Source organism: Gopherus flavomarginatus, chromosome 7, assembly GCF_025201925.1.
Source record: "Gopherus flavomarginatus isolate rGopFla2 chromosome 7, rGopFla2.mat.asm, whole genome shotgun sequence".
NCBI lineage: Eukaryota > Metazoa > Chordata > Testudines > Testudinidae > Gopherus > Gopherus flavomarginatus.
This window is the reverse complement of record NC_066623.1, coordinates 73,644,242-73,669,807: the sequence shown is the minus strand read 5'-3', so window position 1 is coordinate 73,669,807 and position 25,566 is coordinate 73,644,242. Positions and strand designations below refer to the sequence as shown.

The following is a 25,566-nucleotide window of genomic DNA, read 5'->3' as shown; positions in this document are numbered from 1 at the left end:
ACAGTGGTCCTGAGCTGAATCTTACAAGCTGTTGTATACTGTTCCTTTTGGAACAACAGGTCTGGTATTTCTGAAAGTGTTCAGTGAATAAGGAACTGGATGCTACAAGGAATGCTTGTAGGACTCGGTTTGGTTTGTATTTATCACTAACCTGTATGGTGTGGAGTAGGGCCTAGAAAGTAGAGCTTGTGTTGTTAGAAGCTAGTGGCTTCATGGAGCTGATCCACAGCAGGCACAGACAAGACTGCTGTACGCAGGTTGTGGTGTGATGTCTCACAAACCTTGGTGCCCCTCAGGAGGATCACAGAGATAAACTGAATATGTAATCAGACTACCTTAAGCACCTTGACAGAAATCAGTCTGGGTGGCGCTTGATTTGCGTGGAGTCTATGTTCCTTTTGGAATTTGCCATCCTGATAATGATTATTTTCTATAGACACTGCACTGGACAACTGTGTTAATTAAGTTATTTTTTTAGTTATATAATATGCACAAAGTCATCTCACTTTGACCAACAGTGTATCTGTGCTACTGTATAACAAACTATTTCTGGGCTACAAAATATACTTTTACTTATGCAGCACTCAAAGTATAGTAGGTGCTTTACAGATGCGTAAGAGAGAGTTCTTTCTCCAGGAAACTTGCAATCTGAGTCCTATGTCCTGCAAAGGAAGTCAGTGGGATTTCAGGGCAGTGAGGTGCTGGATAAGGGCCTGGTCAATCAGATGTATATGCAGGATTGGAGCTAAGCACAGCACAAGTTGGAAGGCAAGAAATAGTGGGGTGGGGAAAGTCAGGGAACGGGGAAGAGAGAAACCACAATTTACTTATTATTTTGTTGATCTCTGTGTGAATCTCAGAGATTGTGGGATACTTTTTATTTATGTTTTTTTACACACATTAAGAGCTAAAATTAGTAAATGATTTCAAAGGATTATGTGGGCTATCTAGGAAGGCTGAAGGGGGCTGGTCAGAGAGTATAAAGAGGTGATGGGAAGAAAATGAGATAAAAGAAGGTGGAAACATGAGATAGAGATGGAAGGGAAGAGTATTAGAATAAAGATGACAAATGGGATGAAAAGTGAGAGATTCATGGTGGGCACCTTGACCAACGTTTCCTCTAATTTTTTTATATCCATATGTGGAATGATTTTTGTTATGTGCACCAATGTGGAGGTGGGATGTCACGGGGGTGGGGCCGAGGAGTTTGGAGTGTGTAGGGGGCTCAGGGCTAGGGCATAGGGTTGGGGTGTGTGAAGGGGATGAGGGCTCTGGTTAGGAGGTGCAGGCTCTGGGCTGGGGCTAGGGATGAGTGGTTTGGAGTGTGGGAGGAGACTCAGGGCTGGGCAGAGGGTTGGAGTGAAGGGGGTGAGGGGTCTGGGTGGGGCCAAGGATGAGGGGTTCAGGGTGCGGGATGGGGCTCAGGCTGGGGGAAGAGGGTTGAGGTGCAGGGGGATGAGGGCTCCAGCTGGGGGTGCAGGCTCTGGGGTGGGGCCAGGGATGAGAGGGTTGGGCAGGCTTCCCTGGGGCTGCGGTGAGCAGAAAGGACTCCCCCTAGTCCTCTCTTGCCGCAGCACTCTGGGGCTGGGGCGCCTCTCCCTGTCTTTGTGGCCCATGATAGCCTGCTGCATGGCTAGGGAACTTAGACCTCAACGTGTGTGGGGTCAGGCTTTGGAAGGGATAAGCAAGAAGATGGTAGGATGGCTGAAACAAGAAGTGATACTTCACTCAAGGTGAAAAGTTCAACAGCGGAAGTCTAGATGATGTCATGAGGCTGATGGGTATAAACATTTTCAGTATTGTTTAGAGAAAGGGAAGATACTGTCATTGTGTGAGGGTCTCAAAGGCCTTGAGCTGTGCTGTACGAGCCAAAACAACTGTTAATTAACTATTAGGTACTTGTGAATGTTGATTCAGTCTCTTGCCTTGAAAACACATTTCACTGATTGTAATGTTTCATAGTAAAAATAAACCATGACAATCATTATTAACCATGTTTATTATAGTGGAGCCTATGGGCCAACCAAGAGTGGGGCACCATTGTACTATACAAAGTCTCCACTCTGAAGAGCATGCAATCTAAATAGACAAGACAAACCCCTAAATAGACAAAGATGGGGAAAGAAGTATAATAAACGGCATGAACAGTGTGAATGTATATGCACATATATGCGCGCACACATCTCTTTTGAGTGGATTTACTTAGGAGGGGATAAGCTAAATGGAAAGAAAAGGGAAATGGGAGACAGGATGGGTCAAGAGGGTCAGAAGCCCAGGTGTTGAGTGAAACTGAGGTGAAGAGACTAGGAAGGAAGGTAACAGAGAGGTTTGGAGCAAACAGCCAATAAGCACAGGGCAGAGAAGGTCCAGTCAAAACTGCAGAAAATTCTCTGAATGTCTAAAAATACATGCTTTGGCTCTACTTCTCCTACTGGCTAGAATCTTGGGCTGGCTGCTCTCTCTACTTTTTCTCCAAGGCCACATGGTTTGGGAAGGCACGTGTTGGCCCTAACACCCCTGGAGTTGGGGTCAGGGGTCTCCCCATCACATTTCTGTGTGCTCAGGGTGGGGTGACCCTGGCTGGACCTTATTTTACCCCTTGCTTCCCTGCTGCAGTGCAGCCGTTCCTGCTTTGGCTACCAGCTGGAGTCTCTGACTAGTTCCACTCTGCAGCTTTTCCCCAAGGCCACATTAAAATACCTTTTAATAATTGTAATTATTTTCTTCACAGAATATTGAATCATGTTTGTTCCAAGGTCTCTTAAAGTCAAGAGGAATGCTGATGATGACCTGAGCTGTACAGCAAAAATAAAAAAGTTGTCTTCTGGAGAACCCTCATTAGTGGAGGCCACAGACGTAAGAGATGTTAAGCCAACTATAAAAGATGCTTCTGCTTCAGGATGTAATTTATATAAAGCAGTACAAGAATGCACAGAGCTACGAACTTTTCCAGATTCAGACTTCCCCTTTGCTGATGAATCTTTGGGAAGGGACAACCAAAATGTTGATGAAGACAGTTCCTCTGTGGATGAACCCATTAAATCTTTCAGCAAATCCCAGCGCTGGGCAGAACCTGGAGAACCTATATGTGTTGTTTGTGGTCGTTATGGTGAATATATTTGTGATAAAACAGATGAAGATGTTTGTAGTTTGGAATGTAAAGCCAAACATCTTTTACAAGCCCAAGAAAAAGAAGGGTTAAACTCTGACAGTCTTGTGAAAGTAGAATCAAAACCAGAAACTCTTTTGCCTGTCACCCTTTATACCTATAAAGAACATTCCTTTATTTTAAGCCTGCAAGATGACCAGATCAAGAACCTTAAATTGCAGTTAGGTATTGTTGTCCAGGGCGAAGGAGTTACAAGACCTATTATAGAGTTTGAACACTGTGGTTTTCCTGAAACTTTAAACTATAATTTAAAGAATTCAGGCTATGAAGTTCCAACCCCTATCCAGATGCAGATGATTCCTGTTGGACTTTTGGGAAGGGATATTGTGGCCAGTGCAGACACAGGCTCAGGAAAAACTGCAGCCTTCCTGCTTCCAGTTATTATTAAAGCCTTGGAAGAGGTAATTAAAATTTAGGGAGGTAATTAAAATTTATGTATATATTCAGAAAGAGGTGAGACGCTTAATGAGTCCAGAGTTCTCAATGTAATTAAAAATGGCAGTGATTATATTGAAGCTCAGTAATTTTTTTTTTTAAAGAGCCCCCCCCCCCCCCCCCAATATTGTGAATATTTTCTAGTTGGGTGGGCAGGAAATAGTCTGTTCATTGACATTAATGTTCTTGCAGTATCATTTCGTTCACAAAAAGAAACCTATTGACCCTTTTTTGGTGTGTTTTCTCCCAATAATTATATAGTATTCCCAGTAACTTAGAAGTTAATTGCTAATATCCCAGCATTCATCATTCTGTGACATCACAAATACTATGAGGGCTTTAAAGACATTCCTGGTATTCATGTGATTTCACAGATGAATATCAGGCTGTGATGTCTTCAGCCAACCAGCAAATATCCAGAGGAATTCAGAGGGTAAAATAAATTTTAAAGGTGAGGTAAAACTTATTTCTGTGCTGACTGCTCCCCACAACCTCATCAAAAGGGGCCCATCAGTGCATACTTGAATACTTAACTCAGTTTTCATTTTTGCTTTGTAGTTTATCTTAATCTTTGGTAGTACCATTTGAAGTAAGGGAAAAGAGACTAACATGAATGCTTACATTTCATATGGCAAGTTTTCAAGCAATGGGTGCTCTGGCATACTATTCTGTGCATCAGTTTCAGGATACACTGTGGTGACTTTACAGTCCAGATTCTCATTTGAATTTTGATTTTTTTTTTTTTTTTTTGGTGGATTTAAATCAGTGTCTCTAACTTAGGAGATTTTCTTTTTTTTCCTCTTTAATACACTATGGCTTATTTATTTATGGTGATTTTGCTTGTGACATCTGAAAAACTTTAGTTTGTCTCTATAGCTTCTTAATTTTTAGGATAATAATTATTGTCTATTATGGGTGGGAGGGAAATGGCTTTACTTTTTCAAGTAATTGGTGGCAGTTTAGGGATGGCTGATCCAAAGTGCAGCAGAATCACTATAGTTCTTCGAGTAGTATTCCTATGGGTTCTCCATTCAACAGCGCATGTGCCTCTCAAGCAGAGATTTTCAGTTAGTAATGTGCTTTCAGCCTGCACATGTGCCTTATGCCGCCTTGTGCTGGACACCAAGGCCATATAGGTGAGTATGAGCAAATTGCCTTCAGTTTCTTCTCAACCGCCTTGGCCTGAGAGGGAGCCTTAGTGTGTCTGCCTCAAGCATGCTTCGTCTTTTCTCTTTTTCTATAGTTGATTGATTGATTAATTAGTATAGTTATAGTTAGCTAGATAAGAAGTGAGAGGATTGTTTTTCTCCTCTCCCTCCCTCTGACAGTCACAGGGAAGATTCTTCTCGTTATCAAGGGTGATGGAACCAACCCTGCATGCCACTCCAACTTCCATTTGGGCCCCCCTAGTGGCCACACTGGGATCCCTGGGATGCTTATTGACAGCAATTTGTCTGACCACCTTATACTGTCGCATAGGGAGGCTAGAGTTGCACAGCTGTCCTCTCCAATGAGGCATCTCTCCCCTCCCCCCACAAAGAGACGTTTGAAGACCAGGAATCCAGGGCAGATAAAGAGGCCACCCCTCAAATACTTATTTCATCCTCTTCTCTGTATGAGATGGTTATACCTCCAGCATCATCCATTGCCAGAGACTTTCAGCAATTTCAAGAAGTCATAAATTTCTAGCTAGCAAATTTCTTTTGAAGTCAAGGATTCACAGCACAAATTGTTGGATATACTGTCGTCCACTCAACCTCCAGGGTGGTGTTAGCCATTAATGAGATACTCCTAGATCTATCTGAGACTGTGTGACAGACACCTGCCACTGTCCGGCCACATGTAAACAGGCAGATAAGAAATATTATGTTCCCATTAAGGATTCTGACCTTTTGTTTTCCGATGCTCCACCTAACTGAGCATGATAGACAGTACTTCTCTAAGTCTACCCCGTAAGACAAAGTCCAGAAGACACTGGATCTCTTTGGACAAAAAAGCAGTGGCAACAGTGGTGAATTACCCCTGACAAGAAGCGATTATAGTTTTCCCATACCTTGATGACTGATTACTCAAGGCCAGCTCCGATGAAGCAGTGGTGTCTTACACTCAGACAGCCCTTGCTCTGTCACATGTTAACCCCTGCAGTTCATCCTGAAACGGAATGTAAAAATATCCACTTTAACCCCTATACAGAAGATACAGTTTATAGGGGTGTATTTGGACTTGTTGGCAGCCAGGGACTACCTTCCCTTACACAGATTCGTAACTTCGGCAGTTCTGGTACGGGCAATTCAGTGCAACCCTCAGACTACAATAAGTAACTGTTCAGCTCCTAGGGCACATGACAACTTGTACCTTTGACCAGTCATGCAGGTCCACTGCTTCCAGGGTTGGCTCAGAATGATCCATTTTCCAGTCAGACATGTTGGAAAGACGGGAGGAACTTCCTACACTAGTGGAAGGATCAACTCCATGTCTTTTCAGGGATTCCTTTCTGTTGCTCAGCTCCATTGTGACTTTAATAACAGATGGATCACTGTTGGGATGGGGAGCCCACCTCAATATCCTCACAACTCAGGGAAGATGAGCAACTCAAGAAACCAGTCTTCACATCAATCTGTTCGTGCTTAGGGCTGTCAGGAACGCTTATCTTTATTTCCTACTCATCGGGGTTGTCGGGGTTCCTTCCCCACTCTGGGATACAGAGTGGGGACCTGCATAAAAGTCCCCCTAAGCTTATATTCCACCAGCTTAGGTTAAAAGCTTCCCCAAAGCACAAATTCCTTTCCTTGTCCTTGGACAGTATTGCTGCCACCACCAAGTGATTTAAACAAACATTCAGGGAGGGGCCGCTTGGAGCCCTGTCTCCCCCAAAATATACCCCCAAGCCCCTTCACCCCCTTTGGGGTGGGCAGGGGGTCGCTAGAGAATAATATACCAACCGATAGGTTAACAGAGTGAGCACAGACCAAATCCCAGGTTTTTAGGATACTGAAAATCGATCAGGTTCTTAAAAGAAGAATTTTATTGGGAAAAAAGAAAAAGTATAAGAATCACACCTGCAAAATCAGAGTGGAAGATAACTTTACAGGGTAAATAAAAAGATTTAAAACACAGAGAATTCCCCTCTAGGCTCAACTTCAAAGTTACAAAAACAGGAATAAACCTCCCTCTTAGCATAGGGAAAATTCATAAGCTAAAACAAAAGATAATCTAACGCATTTCCTTGCTATTACTTACAATTTCTGTAATTTTTAGATGTATCAGTTCAGGATCTTTTTAGGAGGTGGGTTACCTGCTTGGTCTCTCTCTTTGTCCCGAGAGGGAACCAACAAAGAGCACAAACAAAACCTTCCCTGCCCTAGATTTGAAAGTATCTTCTTTCCCCATTGGTCCTTCTGGTCAGGTGCCAGCTAAGTTAAATTGAACTGATTAACCCTTTACAGGTAAGTGATTCTGTACCTCTGGCCAGGAGGGATTTATGTTAGTGCATTCATAAAGGTTGTTACCCTTCCCTTTATATTTATGACGGGTAAATCAATGAGGATCATGACAGACAACGTATCCTGCATGTTCTGTTTTAATGAACAGGAAGGAACAGGATCCTCCTCCTGTGTGCTAAGGCCATGAAACTATGGAACTGGTGCATAGCTCATCAGACCCAAATTTCAGCAGTCTATTTCCCGGGTATTCAGAACAACACAGCTGATGACGTTGGCACTGCTCTCAAGACTACAAATGCACAAGTTCTCCACAGCATATTCAAAAAAAAGGGAGACTGCTGGAGATCTCTGCCACCTTTAGAAACAGGAAGTGTGCCCTCTTCTCTGCTCAAGAGGAGGTCTGGACCATCAATCCTTGGGGGACACCTCTTTTCTGTCTTGTAAGAAGAGTCCGTTCTATGCCTTTCCCACAACACAGCTGATACTAAGAATGATGAGCAAAATCAGACAGGAGATAGCCAAAGTTATCCATATAGTGCTGACATGGCTGAGACAAGCTTGGTACCCTTACTTGCTTCATCTGTGTCCAAATGTAGCTCAAGCTCCTGTCCACTCCTCATCTCCTTTCATTGAGTGTGGGCCATGTGCTTCTTCCTAACCTAGCAATTCTGTCTCAGGGTGTGATTCCTCAGTGGTTCACAGAGTTAGAATCCTTCTGCTCTGTGGAAATACAACAGGTACAAGAGGTATAACAGATGTTACTGAATAGTAGAAAGAGGTCAACTTGTACTACTTACCTGCAGAAATGGAAGAGTTTCTTCTATTGGTGGTGGTGTTGCTGCTTCCTACCAGAATCTCTGCCATCCTGCATTACCTGTTGCATCTGAGGAAATAGGGGTTATCGGTTAGTTTGATTAAGGTCCAAGTATCAGCCTTTCATTCTTTGTTAAAAGTATTCTTCATTTTTGCTCACTTGATATTGACTAGGTTTATTAAGGGTTTGGGGAATCTCTACCCTCAAATTAGAGACCCCACCCCAACCTGGAACCTCAACTTGGTACTTGGTTACCTTATGAGACCTCTATCTGAATCTATGGCAACCAGCTCTGTACTCCATTATATCTATGAAAACAGTCTCTTTTTTACTAGCCATCGTGTCAGTCCATAGGGTTGGGGAGATTGGCATCTTGATGGCAGATCCTCCTCCCCATATATCTTTAAGGACCAAGTGTCTTTAAGTCCACACGCTAAATTCTTACCTAGATTCCATCTGAATTCCACCTTCACCAATCCAGTCATCTAACCGTGTTTTTTCCAGTCTCATAGCTCTCTGTTTGTTATTATACCCTGGATGTCCAAAGGGCATTGGCTTTCTATTTAGATAGGACTAAGCAATTTTGAAAGTCATCTAGACACTTCATCTCCTCCATGGATAGATCCCAGAGGTCCACAATCTCTGCTTAGACTTTATTGAGATGGATATTTTGATTTAATTATTACTTATGCTGCTGCAGGTGTTCATCTCTCCCTCTCTTCCCCCCAAGAGTAATAGCACATTCGACCAGATCACAAGCAACATCTGCAGCATTACTTAAGAATGTGCCAGTATCTGAGATATGTAGGGTCTCTATATGGGCCCCAGTACAAATGTTTTTGAAACACTATGCTTTAATCAGTGCCAGCAGATCTGATGAAGCACTTGATACTGCAGTATCATCTTCAGTTCTAGACTCAATTCCAAAGCTGCTTCCTCCCTCTAGGAATACTGCTCAGAAGTCACCTAAAGTGGAGTACCCATAGGGACATGACTTGAAGAAGAAGAAGAGGTTATTCACTTTGTGCCTTAACTGCGGTTCTTCGACTTGTGTGTCCCTATGGTTGCTCCACTACCCACCCTCTTTTTTCCCTCTACTTCAGGCTGTTCTCTATGGGACATCTGGGAGGAAAAGGAACTGCGGATGGTTCACCCGCAGGCTTCTGTGTTGCCTTGGTGTCTGACCTGAGGAGGCATAGTGCATGCATTGTGCTAAAGGACACTGCACACTGAAAATTTCAGATGGAGGGTTTGAGAGGTGCATGTGCACCTGAAGTGGAGCACCCGTAGGGATTCACATCTTGAAGAACTGCAGTTACTGCACAAAGTGAGTAACCTTTTTTGCTGCTGCTCAGAAGGGACAAGATGCTGAGAATCTGCACAGTAGGTTTGCACAGCTACGGAAATTCTTCTTATGGCTGCCAAGGGGCAGAATTGAGCCTGATAATTCAGTGACTGTGCCAGTTAAGTAGTTTTTTTCCCGGTTACTCCACAGAGAGGGGTAGCCAAGCACACACAATAACTACTGTAGCCCGGAGATTAGTTGAGGCCATGGAATGGCTCCACTTCTGACCTGTCTGTCTTGCGGGGCAGGCAGGGAAGGGATGGATGATACCTGTACCCTATGTATAGATACAATTAGAAATGTTAACTATTTACATCTGAGCCCTGCTTCTCAGTTGTAATTCTGGGCTTTAGGGCTTGTCTACACAGCGCATTAGTCCACACCAATGAGGATGTAAATTTAGTATTGTGCACTGACTGCCCTGCGTGGACCCTGCTAGTGCTACAAGTTCCCTCATGCACGTTAATGTAAAAACGGGAGGTTTTTTGAAATGAGACTACATTAGTACACACAAGGGAACTTTTAGTGCATGCCAGCATGGTCCACGTGGGCCCGTTAGTGCACTCTTCATTAGTGGGAACTTAAGCACCATATAGACAAAGCCCTATGATTGTAGTAGTGTTAAGAGTATTTTTTTAACTTTATTTATTGACTGTGTCGATATATACAGGCTTTTGGTTTCTAGAATTAAGTAGGGCAATATAGTCTTCCATGGATTTGTAAATCCACTCTTCTTCTTTCTTTCTTTCTTTTTTTAAACAACAGTTTGAATAAACAATAGTCTACAAAAAGAGAAATCTATTTTCTTGGTAAACAAGTCCTTGTTATTGTAATGTTGGGGAAAACAACCTAGATAAATATTATTTTCAGGCCTAGACAGTTGTGATCTTTCTAGTTTCACAGCTGTATAGATGTATTATTTATACAGTAGACTAAATTAAATTACAGTTTCAGCATATTATAATGCATATAAAAATTATAATCAAGTTAATTCTATTTCTTGGTTAATTCTCGGTCCAGTTATCTCTTAATGTTGGCAGGGGAATAACGACACATCTAAGATAATTTTTCCTGTTTTAAGGCTTAGCCTGCATCCTGTCTTTAGTGTCCAGTACAGTATTGAGAAGAACAGTTAAAGGATGCTTTGATTTAGAAAGCAGCTAGAAGTGATGCATTTGTTACCTGACAAAAATACATAAAAGGCATTATAAATCACATAGGCATCTGTCTGTTATAAAAAGAAAATGCACTGAATTGCTTTGAAAATTCTGGTCCTGATTCTCATTCACACTAAAGGTCTACTCAGCAAAGAAAAACCCAGGGTTGGCCTAGGCCAGCCGACTCAGGCTTGTGGGGCTGTTTCATTGCTGTGTAGATTTCCAGGGCCAGGCTGGAGCCGCCCCCACCCCCACAAACTTCGCAGGGTCCTAGAGATTGGGCTCTAGCCCAAACCCAGAAGTGAATCAACCCTGCAGCCTGAACTCCTCAAGCCTGACTTGGCTTGCACAGGCCAGCTGGAGGTTATTCTTTGCTGAGTAAACATACCTAAAGGCCCTTTACACTGCTCTGGCGCATAAAGGAGCTTTGAAGTTGGTATACATTACATTGCACTCACTGCCAGAGCAGTGTAAAGGGACCTAAATGTCAATTAGAATCATTTATCTTTCAGTTGAATATTAGAGTTGGCTTCATGAATGATTTTAGTAGGCTGTTTACTAGCTAATTAGATCAAAATGATTGTACTACATAACTATGTCACTATAGAAAGATTTATGTTAGGTTTTTACCTAAGAATGAAAATTCTATGGTGGATAGAAGTTTTTTTTTTTCTTTATTTTTAGACTAAAACTCCATCTGCACTTATTCTGACACCAACAAGAGAGTTAGCAATTCAGATAGAGAGACAAGCTAAAGAGCTGATGATTGGTCTGCCAAACATGAGAACAGTTCTTCTTGTAGGAGGTTTACCACTGCCACCCCAACTTCATCGTCTGAAACAAACTGTTAAGGTAAGAACTATTGTGTGAAAGAGTCCCTTGAAGAAAGATGTTTTTATGGCATGTGTAGAAAAGTCAAAAGTTTTTACATCATTACGCAGGAGGGCCATATAAATCTAAACCACAAGCTTGTTGGGGCCAAACCAGATTCTACATATTTTAATCAGATTTATAGTCACCTGTATTGATTTTATATTTTAAGTTCAGCTGGTTTTGTATGTTTTTAAATAGACAATACTGTACATAGAAACAACCCATCTAAATACATTTTTATACACTGATTTCTTTGTATCAGAATTATAAAAAGTGATTAAAAAAAAAAGGTAAAGAACACAAAATACTAATGAATCCGCTGTTAGTGTATTGTGTTGAAGCAGGCTTTGGGCCTTATGAAATCCTCTGATGGGCAAGTACTATAGTGCAGTTTTTATCATGAAAATGTAATTTACAAATCTAGGTTTTTCTTGGTTACATAACTGCACTCAAAAACAAAACAATGTAAAACTTTAGAGCCTACAAGTCCACTCAGTCCTACTTCTTGTTCAGCCAATTGCTAAGACAAGCAAGTTTGTTTAAAATTACAGGAGATACTGCTGACTGCTTATTATTTACAGTATCACCTGAAAGAGAGAGCAGGTGTTCACATGGCACTTTTGTAGCCGGCATTGCAAGTTATTTATGTGCTAGATATGCTGAACAGTCATATGTCCCTTCATGCTTCAGCCACCATTCCAGAGGACATGCTTCCATGCTAATGATGCTCATTAAAAAAATAATGCGTTAATTAAATTTGTGACTGAACTCCTTGGGGGAGAACAGTATGTCTCCTTTTCTGTTTTACCCACATTCTGCCATATATTTCATGTCATAGCAGTCTTGGATGATGACCCAGCACATTCGTTTTAAGAACACACTCACAGCAGAGTTGACAGAACACAAAGAAGGTACCGTGTGAGATTTATAAGGTTAGATTTAGCACTCGACACAAAGTTTAAGAATCTGAAGTGCATTCCAAAATCTGAGAGGGATGAGATGTGGAGAATGCTTTCAGATGTCTTAAGAGTAACACTCAGATGCAGAAACTACAGAACCCAAACTACCAAAAAAAGAAAAGCAACCTTCTTCTTCGAGTGATTGCTCATATGCATTCCAGTTAGGTGTGCGCGCGCCGCGTGCACGTTCGTCGGAGAAACTTTTACCCTAGCAACCCAGTCGGGTCGGCTGGGCGCCCCCTGGAGTGGCGCCGCCATGGCGCCCAATATATATCCCAGCCGACCCGGCCACCCTTCAGTTCCTTCTTACCGCCCGTGTCGGTCGTTGGAACTGTGGAGCGCGGCTTCGCTGATCTCCACACTCCCTAGCAGCTCATTTAGCTTTCGTTGTACATAGTTAATTATTGTATATAGATAGTTTATAGTTATCAATAGTCAGTAATTTAGTGTTGTTAGTTTAGTTTTTAGTGGTAGCGAGGGGATCGGGGTACCCCCCCCCTCCCCCACACGGGGAGCCGGAGCCCATGCCCGGCTCCTCCGGTTTCAAGCCCTGTTCGGCTTGTCACAAACCTATGCCTGTGGGAGACCCTCATGACTCCTGCTTAAAATGCCTAGGGGAGTCGCACTTAACTGCTAAGTGCTCAATCTGCAAGTCCTTTAAACCAAGGACCAAAAAGGAGCGGGACATCAGATTAAGACAGCTCCTAATGGAAGCGGCCTTGACACCTTCGCCCTCGGCTCAGAGCGCAAGCAAGCCGGTGAGCAAGGGCACCGCGGCACCGAGTACCTCCTCCAAGAAGGCGGCACCGAAACCGGGCCAGAGCCGCTCCACCTCCCCGAGACCGATGGCGGCGAAGGCACAAATCGTCTCACCATCAGCCGCCCCGCAGCCAGACCCTGCGCAGAAGGCGGATTGCCCGGCACCGATACCGACCGTGGCACCGCCCAAACCGGTACCGTCGACTCCGGCCCCGCGAGGTCCGTCGAGTCCGGCACCTGGTAGCTCCCCGGTGCACACAGTGGTAGAGCTCTCCACACCTACTACCCCGGAGACATTTGCCGCGGCGAGAGAGCTGATCGCCATTACGGAGGCACCCATGCCCTTACCCCCGGCACCGCCGGTGCGGGTCCTGTGTTCTATGGGCAAGCCGACCCTGACCAGACCAACTTCGGTCAGTGTAACAGACCGGCACCGCTCCAGGTCGCGGTCCGGCAGACGCTCAGCTTCAAGACGCCGTTCAGGCTCACGGCGTCGGTCCCGATCCCGATCCCGGTACCGATCGGGCTCCCGGCACCGATCACCTCGACGGCGATCGCCTAGGCACCGGTCGAGCTCTCGGCACCGATCACCCCGGTACCGCTCACGCTCCCGGCATCGGTCAGGCTCCCGGCACCGGTCGACGTCACGTGCGTCAACTTTGTACTCCCGGCACCGCTCCAGCTCACGGCACCGCAGGGAGCACCGTGCCTACAGAAGCAGATCCAGACAACGGCACTCGCAATCCCGGTCGACCTCCCGGCACCGAGCCGGTCGCAGGTCCCGGTCTCGCTCTCCCCACCGATACCAGCACCGGTCGCCAGTATCCAGAGGTGTGAGGTCGGTCGGCACCTCGGCACCGACCTTTGCAGCACCACCGTGGCCATCAAGAGGCACGTCGGCATCCTCCCATGCTGGTAGCTATTACGAACCCGAAGTACCGCTGGGAGAGTTTCAAGACCCACACACACAGGACACGAGTGCCCAACAGTGGGGTTTCTGGACACCATGGGCTTACCAACAGACCCAGGGTGCCCCCCTACCTCAGCCACGTCCCACTACTGCAGAGCATCGGGTGCCAGAGGCCACTGTTTCCCGACCTCCCGTGATTGAGTCGGACAAACAGCCGCGTCCAGGCTCACCGGGCTGTCACGAGCAGGAACCAGAGGAACAACGAGACGCCGCACAGGATGACCTCATCCCCGGAGTCTCCTCCTCCTCCTCGCCGGACGAGGCAGTGGCCGGGACTTCAACATCGGGTCCTCCACCAATAGATCTCAGGGCCCACCAGGACCTCCTCCATAGGGTGGCCCTTAATATCAACCTCCCCGTGGAGGAAGTCTCAGAGGTTCAGGACCCGGTGGTGAGCATCCTATCGGCAGATGCCCCTACCCGAGTAGCTCTACCGTTTATATGGACTATTCAGTCTACCACCGAAAACCTGTGGCAGTCACCAGCCTCCATCCCGCCGACAGCTAAAGGGGTGGAGAGGAAGTACATGGTACCCTCTCGAGGGTACGAGTACCTGTATGTACACCCTCCCCCCTCCTCCCTCGTGGCCCAGTCGGTCAACGACAGGGAACGACATGGACAACAGGCACCGGCCCCCAAGTCCAAGGAGGCTAAGCGCATGGACCTCATGGGTCGCAAGGTCTACTCAGCGGGGGCCTTGCAACTCCGTGTGGCCAACCAGCAGGCCCTTCTAGGACGTTATAACCACAACATATGGGTGGAGGTGGGTAAGTTCGCAGAACTGCTACCCCAGGACTCACGCCCAGAATTCAACGCATTCCTGGAGGAAGGTAAGAAGGTGGCCAGGACTGCCCTCCAGGCCTCCCTCGATGCAGCTGATTCGGCAGCCAGAACTATTGCGTCAGGAATAACCATGCGGCGCATCTCATGGCTGCAAGCTTCCACACTACCTCCAGAACTACAATACACTATCCAAGACCTACCCTTTGACGGGAAAGGGTTGTTCTCGGAGAAGACGGACTCAAAATTGCAAAATCTAAAAGACAATCGGGTCATTATTCGCTCACTGGGGATGCATACCCCGTCCACCCAGCGTAGACCCTTCAGGCCCCAAACACGGCGCCCATACTTCCCACCCCGTCAGAGGCAAGACCTCAATAGACGGCGTGGACGCGGGGGACGCAGACGCCAACCCAGCTCCCAGGGAGGCCAGAACCAAGGGCCCTCCAAGTCACAACCGGGCCCCAAGTCCGGGTTTTGAAGGTGCGCCCGGGGACGGCTTATCAGTCTCAATTCAGGATCCTTTCCCTAGCTTCTACAACCGCCTCTCCCGCTTCCTCCCGGCGTGGTCTCAATTAACGTCAGACCGTTGGGTACTACGCACAGTAAAGCATGGATACCATCTACAATTTGCTTCTTCACCCCCTTCCCGCCCCCCTTCCCAGTCCCTCTTCAGGGACCCCTCTCACGAGCAAACCCTCCTACAGGAGGTTCGTTCCCTCCTGGCGGCGGGGGCCATAGAGGAAGTACCTCTAGCCGAGAGAGGCAAGGGATTCTACTCCCGATATTTCCTGATTCCCAAATCCAAGGGAGGTCTCAGACCCATCCTAGACCTTCGGGGCCTCAACAAGTGGATGCTCAAGTTGAAGTTCCGTATGATCTCCCTGGGAACCATTATCCCATCCCTGGATCCTGGAGACTGGTACGCCGCCCTCGACATGAAAGACGCGTACTTCCATATTGCCATCTTCCCACCGCACAGGAAGTACCTCCGCTTCACGGTCGCACATCAGCACTTTCAATTCACAGTTCTACCCTTCGGTCTCTCGACGGCCCCGAGGGTGTTCACCAAGTGCATGGCCGTCGTAGCTGCCTACCTCCGTCGGCGGAAAATCCATGTCTTTCGTACCTAGACGACTGGCTCCTGAAAGGTTCCTCCCAGTCGCAGGTACGACGACATGTAGAGGCCGCCACGGACCTCTTTTCCCGACTGGGACTGCTTGTCAATACCGAGAAGTCCAGCCTGGTTCCAACACAGAGGTTGGACTTCATAGGTGCGACCCTGGACTCGATTTCAGGCCAGGGCCTTCTTACCTCAACCCCGCTTCCAGGCGATCGGTGCGATCATCCGGAGCTTGCAAGCATCCCCTCTCACCTCTGCTCGAGTATGCCTCACACTCCTCGGTCATATGGCCGCTTGCACTTACGTGACAAAGCATGCCAGACTCAGAATGAGGCCCCTCCAAACGTGGCTTCATTCAGTATACCGACCGAGCAGAGACCACCCGGATGTGTTAGTGACGGTGCCCCCCGACCCTCTTCGCTCCCTCGACTGGTGGCTGACCCCATCATTGGTATGCGCGGGGATGCCATTCCATCCGCAACAGCCATCGATAACTCTAACAACCGATGCGTCATCCCTGGGGTGGGGAGCTCACTTAGAAAACCTTCGCACCCAGGGCCTATGGTCGTCCCACGAGCTGTCACTCCACATAAATGTCCGGGAGCTAAGAGCAGTCCGCCTTGCCTGCCGGGCATTTCTCAGTCATCTGCAAGGCCGTTGTGTTTCCGTACTCACGGACAACACAACGGCCATGTATTATATCAACAAACAGGGGGGAACCCGGTCGTCTCCCCTTTGCCAAGAGGCCATTCGACTCTGGGACTTTTGTATAGCCCACTCGATAGACTTAGTGGCATCCTTTCTCCCAGGGGTCGAGAACACGCTGGCGGACAACCTCAGCCGATCCTTCCTCTGCCACGAATGGTCGATCAGACCGGACGTCATCCATTCCATCTTCCAGAGGTGGGGATTTCCCCGCATAGACCTCTTCGCAACCAGGTCCAACAGGAAGTGCCAGGAGTTTTGCTCCTTTCAAGGTCTCTCCCCGGGGTCGATCACGGACGCTTTTCTCCTGCCGTGGACCCGCCATCTCCTGTATGCCTTCCCTCCGTTCCCCCTGGTACACAAGGTCCTGTTGAAGCTGCGCAGAGACAAGGCGCACCTGATCCTGATCGCACCTGCGTGGCCCAGACAGCACTGGTTCACCGCCTTGCTGGACCTATCTGTGGCCCCCCCAATTCACCTTCCTCTCCATCCAGACCTGATTACCCAGAATCATGGCACGCTTCACCACCCGGACCTGCGAGCCCTGCATCTCACGGCGTGGCTCCTGCATGGCTGAGCTCGGCGGAGCTCAGCTGCTCTGCACCGGTCCAACATATACTTCTTAACAGCAGGAAGCCCTCCACTCGCTCTACGTACAGGGCCAAGTGGAAGCGTTTCTCTTGCTGGTGCGCTTCTCAAGGGGTGAACCCTACACAATCCCCAGTTTCCATAATCCTCGACTACCTCTGGTACCTTAAGCAGCAAGACCTAGCAACTTCCTCCTTAAAGGTGCACTTGGCGGCCATTTCAGCCTTCCGACCAGGCGAAGATGGACGCTCCATATTCTCTCATCCCTTAGTCACCAGATTTCTTAAAGGACTGGAGCGACTATACCCCCCTGTACGCCGCCCTGCCCCTACTTGGGACCTCAACGTAGTCCTGAACAGGCTCATGCTCCCACCATTCGAGCCACTGGCGACGTGCTCGCTCACACACCTATCATGGAAGACGGCTTTCCTGGTGGCCATAACATCGGCCAGACGGGTCTCAGAGCTGAAAGCTCTCACAGTGGACCCACCCTACACCGTCTTCCATAAAGACAAAGTACATCTACGACCCCACCCGACGTTCCTCCCTAAGGTGGTGTCCGCCTTCCATACAAACCAGGACATCTTCCTCCCCGTCTTCTTTCCGAAACCACACTCTTCTCGGCGGGAGCAACAGCTACACTCCTTGGACGTACGTAGAGCGCTTGCTTTCTACATCGAGAGGACCAAGGGGTTTCGGAAGTCCCCTCAGCTGTTCGTGGCGATCGCAGAACGCATGAGAGGGCAACCTATATCCTCTCAGAGGATCTCCTCCTGGGTAACTGCTTGCATCCGCGCATGCTACGACTTAGCTCGTGTCCCCTCTGGCCACCTCACAGCACACTCCACAAGAGCCCAGGCGACATCGGCGGCCTTCCTGGCGCACGTGCCTATACAGGAGATATGTCGTGCGGCGACCTGGTCATCGGTACACACTTTCACCGATCACTATGCGTTAGTCAGACAATCTAGAGATGATGCGGCCTTTGGCGTAGCAGTTTTAAATACCGCCACATCTCGCTCCGACCCCACCGCCTAGGTAAGGCTTGGGAATCACCTAACTGGAATGCATATGAGCAATCACTCGAAGAAGAAAAGACGGTTACTTACCTTTGTAACTGTTGTTCTTCGAGATGTGTTGCTCATATCCATTCCAAACCCACCCTCCTTCCCCACTGTCGGAGTAGCCGGCAAGAAGGAACTGAAGGGTGGCCGGGTCGGCTGGGATATATATTGGGCGCCATGGCGGCGCCACTCCAGGGGGCGCCCAGCCGACCCGACTGGGTTGCTAGGGTAAAAGTTTCTTCGACGAACGTGCACGCGGCGCGCGCACACCTAACTGGAATGGATATGAGCAACACATCTCGAAGAACAACAGTTACAAAGGTAAGTAACCGTCTTTTCTGTTGGCGACATCTGACTCAGATGATGAAAACGAACATGCGTTGGTCTGCTCTGCTTTGGATCGTTATCAAACAGACCCTGTGATCAGCATGCATGTATGTCTTCTGGAATGGTGGTTGAAGCATGAAGGGACATAGGAATCTTTAGCACATCTGGCACATAAATATCTTGCGATACCAGCTACAACAGTGCCATGCGAACGCCTGTTCTCACTTTCAGGTGACATTGTAAACAAGATGTGGGCAACATTATCTCCTGAAAATTGTAACCCAACTTGTTTGAGCATTTGGCTGAAGTAGGACTGAGTGGACATGTAGGTTCTCAAGTTTTACATTGTTTTATTTTTTAATGCAATTATTTTTTGTACATAACTCTACATTTGTAAGTTCAACTTTCATTATAAAGAGATTGTGCTACAGTACTTGTATTAGGTGAATTGAAATACACTATTAATTTTGTTTTCTACAGTGCAAATATTTGTAATAAGAATAAATATAAAGTGAGCACTGTACACTTTGTATTTTGTGTTGTAATTGAAATTAATATATTTGAAAATGTAGGAAACATCCAAAATATTTAAATAAATGGTATTCTGTTATTGTAACAGTGCAAGTAATTACGATTAATTTTTTTAATCGCTTGACAGCCCTAATAGTAACATTTATGTATCTTTCTTAATTTTACATATAAAGAATAAGATTTCAAAATGATTTCTCGTCTTTATATTTTTGCTGCTTTCAGAGGGTACAATTTGCCACTTACTTAGGTGGAATTATAATTTACAACAGGAAACACATTAGTTCCTTGACTTTAGGATTTAGATTTTTCTGGCTCAGAACACACTGCAGACATTCATAAATTCCAGGTATCTTCAGAGGGCTAATTTGTGCCATTTGTTTTCAGATACACACAGCTTTGGAGAATCATGTACAGGAATTTCAAGTCTCTGTGCATCTGAGCTTGAATAATTACACAAAGATAGATAATTAGTATAAATGTGCTGTAATTGTAACTTACCCGTGATAGTCACTCACTGTTTTCTGTCTCTACTAAAAACAAAAAATGAAAGCTTGTCCTCCAATGCTTGCAAGTGCTAATGTCAAACATATTATTTTTCAAGGACTGAATACAGTTTTCATATAGCTTTAACTCATATTAGCTTGCTTTTCTAATGTTTTGATTTTTTTCTGATAGGTTATAATAGCAACACCTGGAAGACTCCTAGATATCTTAAAACAAAGCTCTGTTCAGCTCCATGGTATTAAAATTGTAGTCGTGGATGAAGTAAGTTCATATAAAGTTAAATATTGCAATTAGAAATGAGTGTTATCTAAATATAATGATAATGGCCACTGTTAGAGTTCTCATATTTCTGACTGTTAAATAAATGGTTGCCTAATATAGATCTTGATCTAGCAAAGCACTTATGCAAGTGCTTAACTTTAAGTTTGTGTGTAGTCCCCCTGACTTCCTCGGAATTTTGCATATGCTTTAAAGTTAAGCACGTGAGTGAGTGATTTACTGGATTAGGGCCATAGAGTCTAATAAATGGTTTAACTGGAGTCCCAGGTGAGGTAGTGGATCGACAATTAAACACACAATGTTCATTAAAATATAGTTTGTACTTCTGAGGGTTAAAAAATGAATTTAGTGCTTGAGTGGCTGTAGTCATCTGTCAATTTACATGACTGATTGGAGTGGAAGTTACGCCACAGTGACCCACAAATGTTAACAGAATAACAGTGTCTATCTCTCTTCATAGCTTTTCTTCTGACTACCCAAATCAGAACTGATTTTAATTTGGTGACAATGTCGCTACACTAGTGTTGATTGTCAATTAAAGAATAGTGCATGATCGTCAAGAGTTTTCCTGTGTCTTTTTGTATGCTATACTTAAAATTATTATGAAAAGATCATACTGTCTTAAATTCATATTTTCATTTAGGCTGATACCATGTTAAAGATGGGCTTCCAGCAACAAGTGCTGGATATTTTGGAAAACACCTCCAGTGATCGTCAGACCATATTGGTTTCAGCCACAATACCAGTTGGCATTGAGCAGCTGGCAAATCAACTTCTGCAGAATCCTGTGAGAATAACCATTGGAGAAAAGAATCTGCCATGTTCCAGTGTTCGCCAGATTATCTTGTGGGTAGAAGAACCGTCTAAAAAGAAAAAACTATTTGAAATATTAAATGTTAGTATAGTGTTTTCTTTAGCAAATTATGCCTATGCTTGTAGTGAATGAAGTTTAATTCATTTTGTTTAATTTAGCTCTTGCCTATCTAGTTCAAATATGTGTGAGGAAAGCAAGAGCAGTAATGGAAAGTAAGTTTATGTACCCCACCACATTCAAGAATGTCTCCCTGAGGGTTCCCTAATAAAACAAAAATACATGAGAGTACTTTGTCCTTTAAAATGCTGTTAAAAAGATGGATGAGTGGGCTAGATTATTCCTTTTGAACCAACTCTACTGAAACTTCCCCAGAAAATAATAAATAAAATACACACACATACCTCAAAAAAACAGTGGGCCTTAATCCTCACAGTAATTCTAGGCTTATTTTATGAGCATTCTGAAGTAATCTTAGCTGCAGTTATGTAAGAGATATATGCATTTAAGTGAACCTCAGGTTTATTTCTGATTTTAAAAAGTCACCATTTTTGTATTTAAAACACAACTTCAAAAAGATTATTTTTGAAGTTGTGTCAAGGCAAACTAGGGACCTGATTTTACAAACCCATATGCATGTGTTTAATTTGTCTTATGAGTAAAATCACACACGTGTGCAAGTATTTGCAGGATTAGGGCTTAAATCTTGTCCTTTTTTTATTAGGAGTTGAGGAGGTTTTCTTTAAATAAATATGCTTGTTTCAATCTAATGTATAAAATCTACTGAAGAGAAAATGAGCAACTGTAAATAAACAGCTGTGGTTGACCAGCAATGAACTATGCTGATGCAGTAGGTTTTACACAACTATTTTAATTTTACAGGATAAGAAACTCTTCAAACCTCCAGTGTTGGTATTTGTGGACTGCAAGCTAGGAGCAGATCTTCTGAGTGATGCTGTTCATAAAATCACAGGACTACAATGCATATCCATGCATTCTGATAAATCACAAACTGAAAGAACAAATATATTGCAGGTTTGTACTTCCTAAAATAGAGATCTCTGTCACTATGAAACATTCCATCTTATTTTTAAAAATATAATTTAGTTGTAATGAGTTAGTAAAATAGGCATCTTGTCGTGGTCTATCACTTATATAAAAGCTTCTAACTAATGCAATTCCAGATGCCACTGGATTTAATGTTTGTTTTTTAACTCCAAGCATAACTTTTATTCCTCAGAATATTGTTCTTTGGGGTGAAGGAAATGCATAATGATAGTACTTATATCTGTCTTGTATTACTGGGTTTTCACAATGAATGCTAGAGTTTATGGAAAACTGAAATGAAAGCACAGATTGTATTTCTACTAAAACTTCAAGAAAGTGGCTATTTTAAATACTCTAGATTACTTTATAGATTATTATTTATTTTAAATGGGAATTGATCTGAACATTAGTCTGTGACTGCTTTTGTGCCTTGCTGAATTGCTGTTTTGTATCATTTTAAGCAGGACTCAGTGTATTACAATTTTATTTCTGTGTATGCTACATAAATCAAGAGTACAGTTGGGCAGTGGTTTTCAAACTTGGGCTGCCGCTTGTACAGGGAAAGCCCCTGGCAGCCTGAGCCGCTTTTTTTACCTGCCACATCTGCAGGTTCGGCTGATCGCGGCTCCCACTGGCTACGGTTCACTGCTCCAGGCCAATGGGGGCTACAGGAAGGGCGATCAGCACATCCCTGATATCTTGCCCTTCTACAGCAGGTCTCAAAAAGGGAATTGCAAGGGAAAAAAGCATAGATAGAAAGTAATTATAATTTATTTTGTTTCCGACCCCTCAGGGATTATTTCAGGAAAAATATGAAGTCGTAGTAAGCACTGGAGTCCTTGGGCGAGGACTTGACCTTGTCAGTGTCAAACTGGTAGTAAATTTTGATATGCCCTCAAGCATGGACGAATATGTACATCAGGTAAAGAGATATGTGTATCTTAAACACTATATGAGATATTTGCTAAAACATTGTTGGAGAAATAAAACAAGACCATGCATGATCTGAATTGAAAGATGCACGCATAGGGATGGACATACCTCCGGAAAAGTTCCCTTTAGGAGGGGAGGAAGAAGGGCATCCTGAAGAATCTCTCCTCCATCCTATAGAAGAAACACCAAACCTTCAGTCTGAATTAATGGAGGAACACTAAAAAATAATGCCTCTTTGCCAATGGTGTTATAGCTCTCCCTCTCTGCCTCAATGTGAAGGAATATCTCTGTTCCTATACCTTTTTGAAGCATATGTGTATATTAAACATTTCCTTTCATCTTTTGTTGGACAAAAGTGAAATGGCAATGAAATAATGAATGGGAACTCTGCTTATGTGTATAGCAATATTTGTTGTTTTGCTTAATTCCAACCTATTAGACTCCACTACTCTTGAGGAACAACTGAGAGCTAGTAGAGCATTCAGAATACTGACTTGCCCATGACAATGCTATATATTAGGGCTGTCAATTAATTGCAGTTAACTCATGTGATAACTCAAAAAAAATAATCACGGTTAATCACACTGTTAAACAATAAAATACCAACTTATTGAATATTTTTGATGTTTTCTGCCTTTTCAAATATATCTATTTCAGTTACACAGAACATAAAGTGTACAATGCTCAATTTATATTATTTTTATTACAAATTTTTGCAATGCAAAAATGATAAAGTAAATAATAATTTTCAGTTCACCTCATACAAGGACTGTAGTGCAATCTCCTTTATTATGAAAATGCAACTTACAAATGTAGGTGTTTTTTGTTACATAAGTGCACTCAAAACCAAAGCAATGTAAAACTTTAGAGCCTACAGGTCCACTCAGTCCTACTTCTTGTTCAACCAATCGCTAAGAGAAATAAATTTGTTTACATTTAAGGGGAAATAATGCTGCCTACTTCTTAATTACAATGTCACCTGAAAGTGAGACCAGGCATTCACATGGCACTGTTGTAGCTGGCATCACAAGATATTTATATGCCAGATGCCTTAAAGATTCATATCCCTTTTCATGCTTCCACGCTGATGATGCTCATTAAAAAAATAATGCATTAATTAAATTTGTGACTGAACATCTTGGGGAAGAATTGTATGTTTCCTGCTGTTTTACTCGCGTTCTGCATATATTTCATGTTATAGCAGTCTCGGATGATAACCTAGTACATGTTGTTCGTTTTAAGAACGCTTTCCCTGCAAACTTGACAAAATACAAATACCAATGTGAAATTTCTAAAGATAGCTACAGCACTCAGCCCAAGATTTAAGAATCTGAAGTGCCTTCCAAAACCTGAGAGGGATGAGGTGTGGAGCATGCTTTCAGATGTCTTAAAAGAGCAACACTCTGATGCGGAAACTACAGAATTTGAACCACCAAAAATGAAAATCTGGTGGTGGCATCTGACTCACGATGATTAAAATGAACGTGCGTTGGTCTACACTGCTTTGGATGGTTATCAAGCAGAACCTGTCATCAGCATGGACACATGTCCCCTGGAATGGTGGTTGAAGCATGAAAGGACATATGAATCTTTAGTGCCTCTGGCATGTAAATACCTTGTGACACTAGCTACAACAGTGCCATGCTAATACCTGTTCTCACTTTCAGGTGACATTGTGAACAAGAAGCTGGGAGCATTATCTTGTGCAAATGTAAACAAACTTGTTTGAGCAAGTGGCTGAACAAGAAGTAGGACTGATTGGACTTGTAGGCTCTAAAGTTGTGTTTTATTTTTGAATGCAGTTTTTTTGTACATAATTCTACATTTGTAAGTTCAGCTTTCATCATAGAGATTGCACAACAGTACTTGTATTAAATGAATTGAAAAATACTATGCTTTTTTAAAGTGCAGATATTTGTAATCAAAAATAAAGTGAGCACTCTGCACTTTGTATTCTGTGTTGTAATTGAAATCAATATATTTGAAAATGTAGAAAATGTCCAAATTTATTTAAATAAATGGTATTCTGTTTAACAGTGCAATTAATCGTACGATTAATTGTGATTAATTCTTTAATCGCTTGACAGCCATACTATATATCCAGTTTCATGTAAGAACACCCAATATACAGTATTGCTGCAGCAAAAAATAGACTTTTAAACCATCACACAATGGAGTTTAAGCAGGCTTCTTTTATTTTGAAGGGGAGAGATTACTAATGCTAATTTAAAATAAACTGTTTTCATTTGCAGGTTGGAAGAGCAGGAAGGCTGGGTCACAGTGGAACTGCAATTACTTTTATCAATAACAACAGCAAGAAGCTTTTTTGGGATGTTGTAAAGAGAGTAAAACCAACAGGCACAATTCTTCCTCCACAGTTGCTAAACTCCCCTTATCTTCATGACCAAAAGAGAAAGGAACAACAGAAAGTTAAACAATCACAGAATAGTCTTGTAACAGGTGATAATCTTATGGACATTATTAGAAAACATGACAAAAGTAATACTCAAAAGTAATTAATGGTATTATCTGTATAAATGTGTAAATATAATGAAAGCACTGTATTTCAGTAGTAATTAAACGTGAATTTATATCATTGGTATAAGATTTGTCAAAGTTATTTTTGAGAATGTCTGAGTTTTTTTTCTGGTGAAATCCTGAGTCTGATTTTCATCTCCATCCCCAAATAGTGCCTGATCTAAAAGGACATTCCAAATCTAGAAATCACACTTCACTGTAAAAGTACAGTAACATCTACAAGCATTTTTTCAGTTTTACTTTGTATGGGTGACATCTTCTATGTAGTTATTTTCACTGTTCCCATTAAATATATAGTCTTCTTTCCTTCTTGTTTCTGTGGGGCTTTTGCACCGCAGTGGATGAGAGAGGAATATTTTTAAAACAGGAAAATTTGATTATAAAACTAAAAAAAATGGCATGGACATGTTTA

At 43.9% G+C, this 25,566-nt stretch overlaps 1 protein-coding gene across 3 annotated transcripts in view; it reads left to right on the top strand.

The window, feature by feature from the left end:
* Window positions 1-25,215, top strand: part of DDX59 (DEAD-box helicase 59) — a 79,142-nt gene extending 53,927 nt beyond the window's left edge. For 2 of the 3 annotated variants that reach the window (XM_050961438.1, XM_050961439.1), the window contains exons 2-8: window positions 2,732-3,570; window positions 11,048-11,215; window positions 19,718-19,807; window positions 20,469-20,720; window positions 21,519-21,671; window positions 22,477-22,605; window positions 24,869-25,215. In XM_050961438.1, coding sequence (XP_050817395.1) covers window positions 2,743-3,570; window positions 11,048-11,215; window positions 19,718-19,807; window positions 20,469-20,720; window positions 21,519-21,671; window positions 22,477-22,605; window positions 24,869-25,132 — 1,884 coding nt within the window. In that variant the 5' untranslated portion in view covers window positions 2,732-2,742 and the 3' untranslated portion in view covers window positions 25,133-25,215. Of the gene's footprint in view, window positions 1-2,731; window positions 3,571-11,047; window positions 11,216-19,717; window positions 19,808-20,468; window positions 20,721-21,518; window positions 21,672-22,476; window positions 22,606-23,858; window positions 24,147-24,868 lie in introns of those variants that run through there. The other variant, XM_050961440.1, reaches the window with a different exon arrangement.
* The last annotated feature ends 351 nt before the right edge of the window (window positions 25,216-25,566 follow it).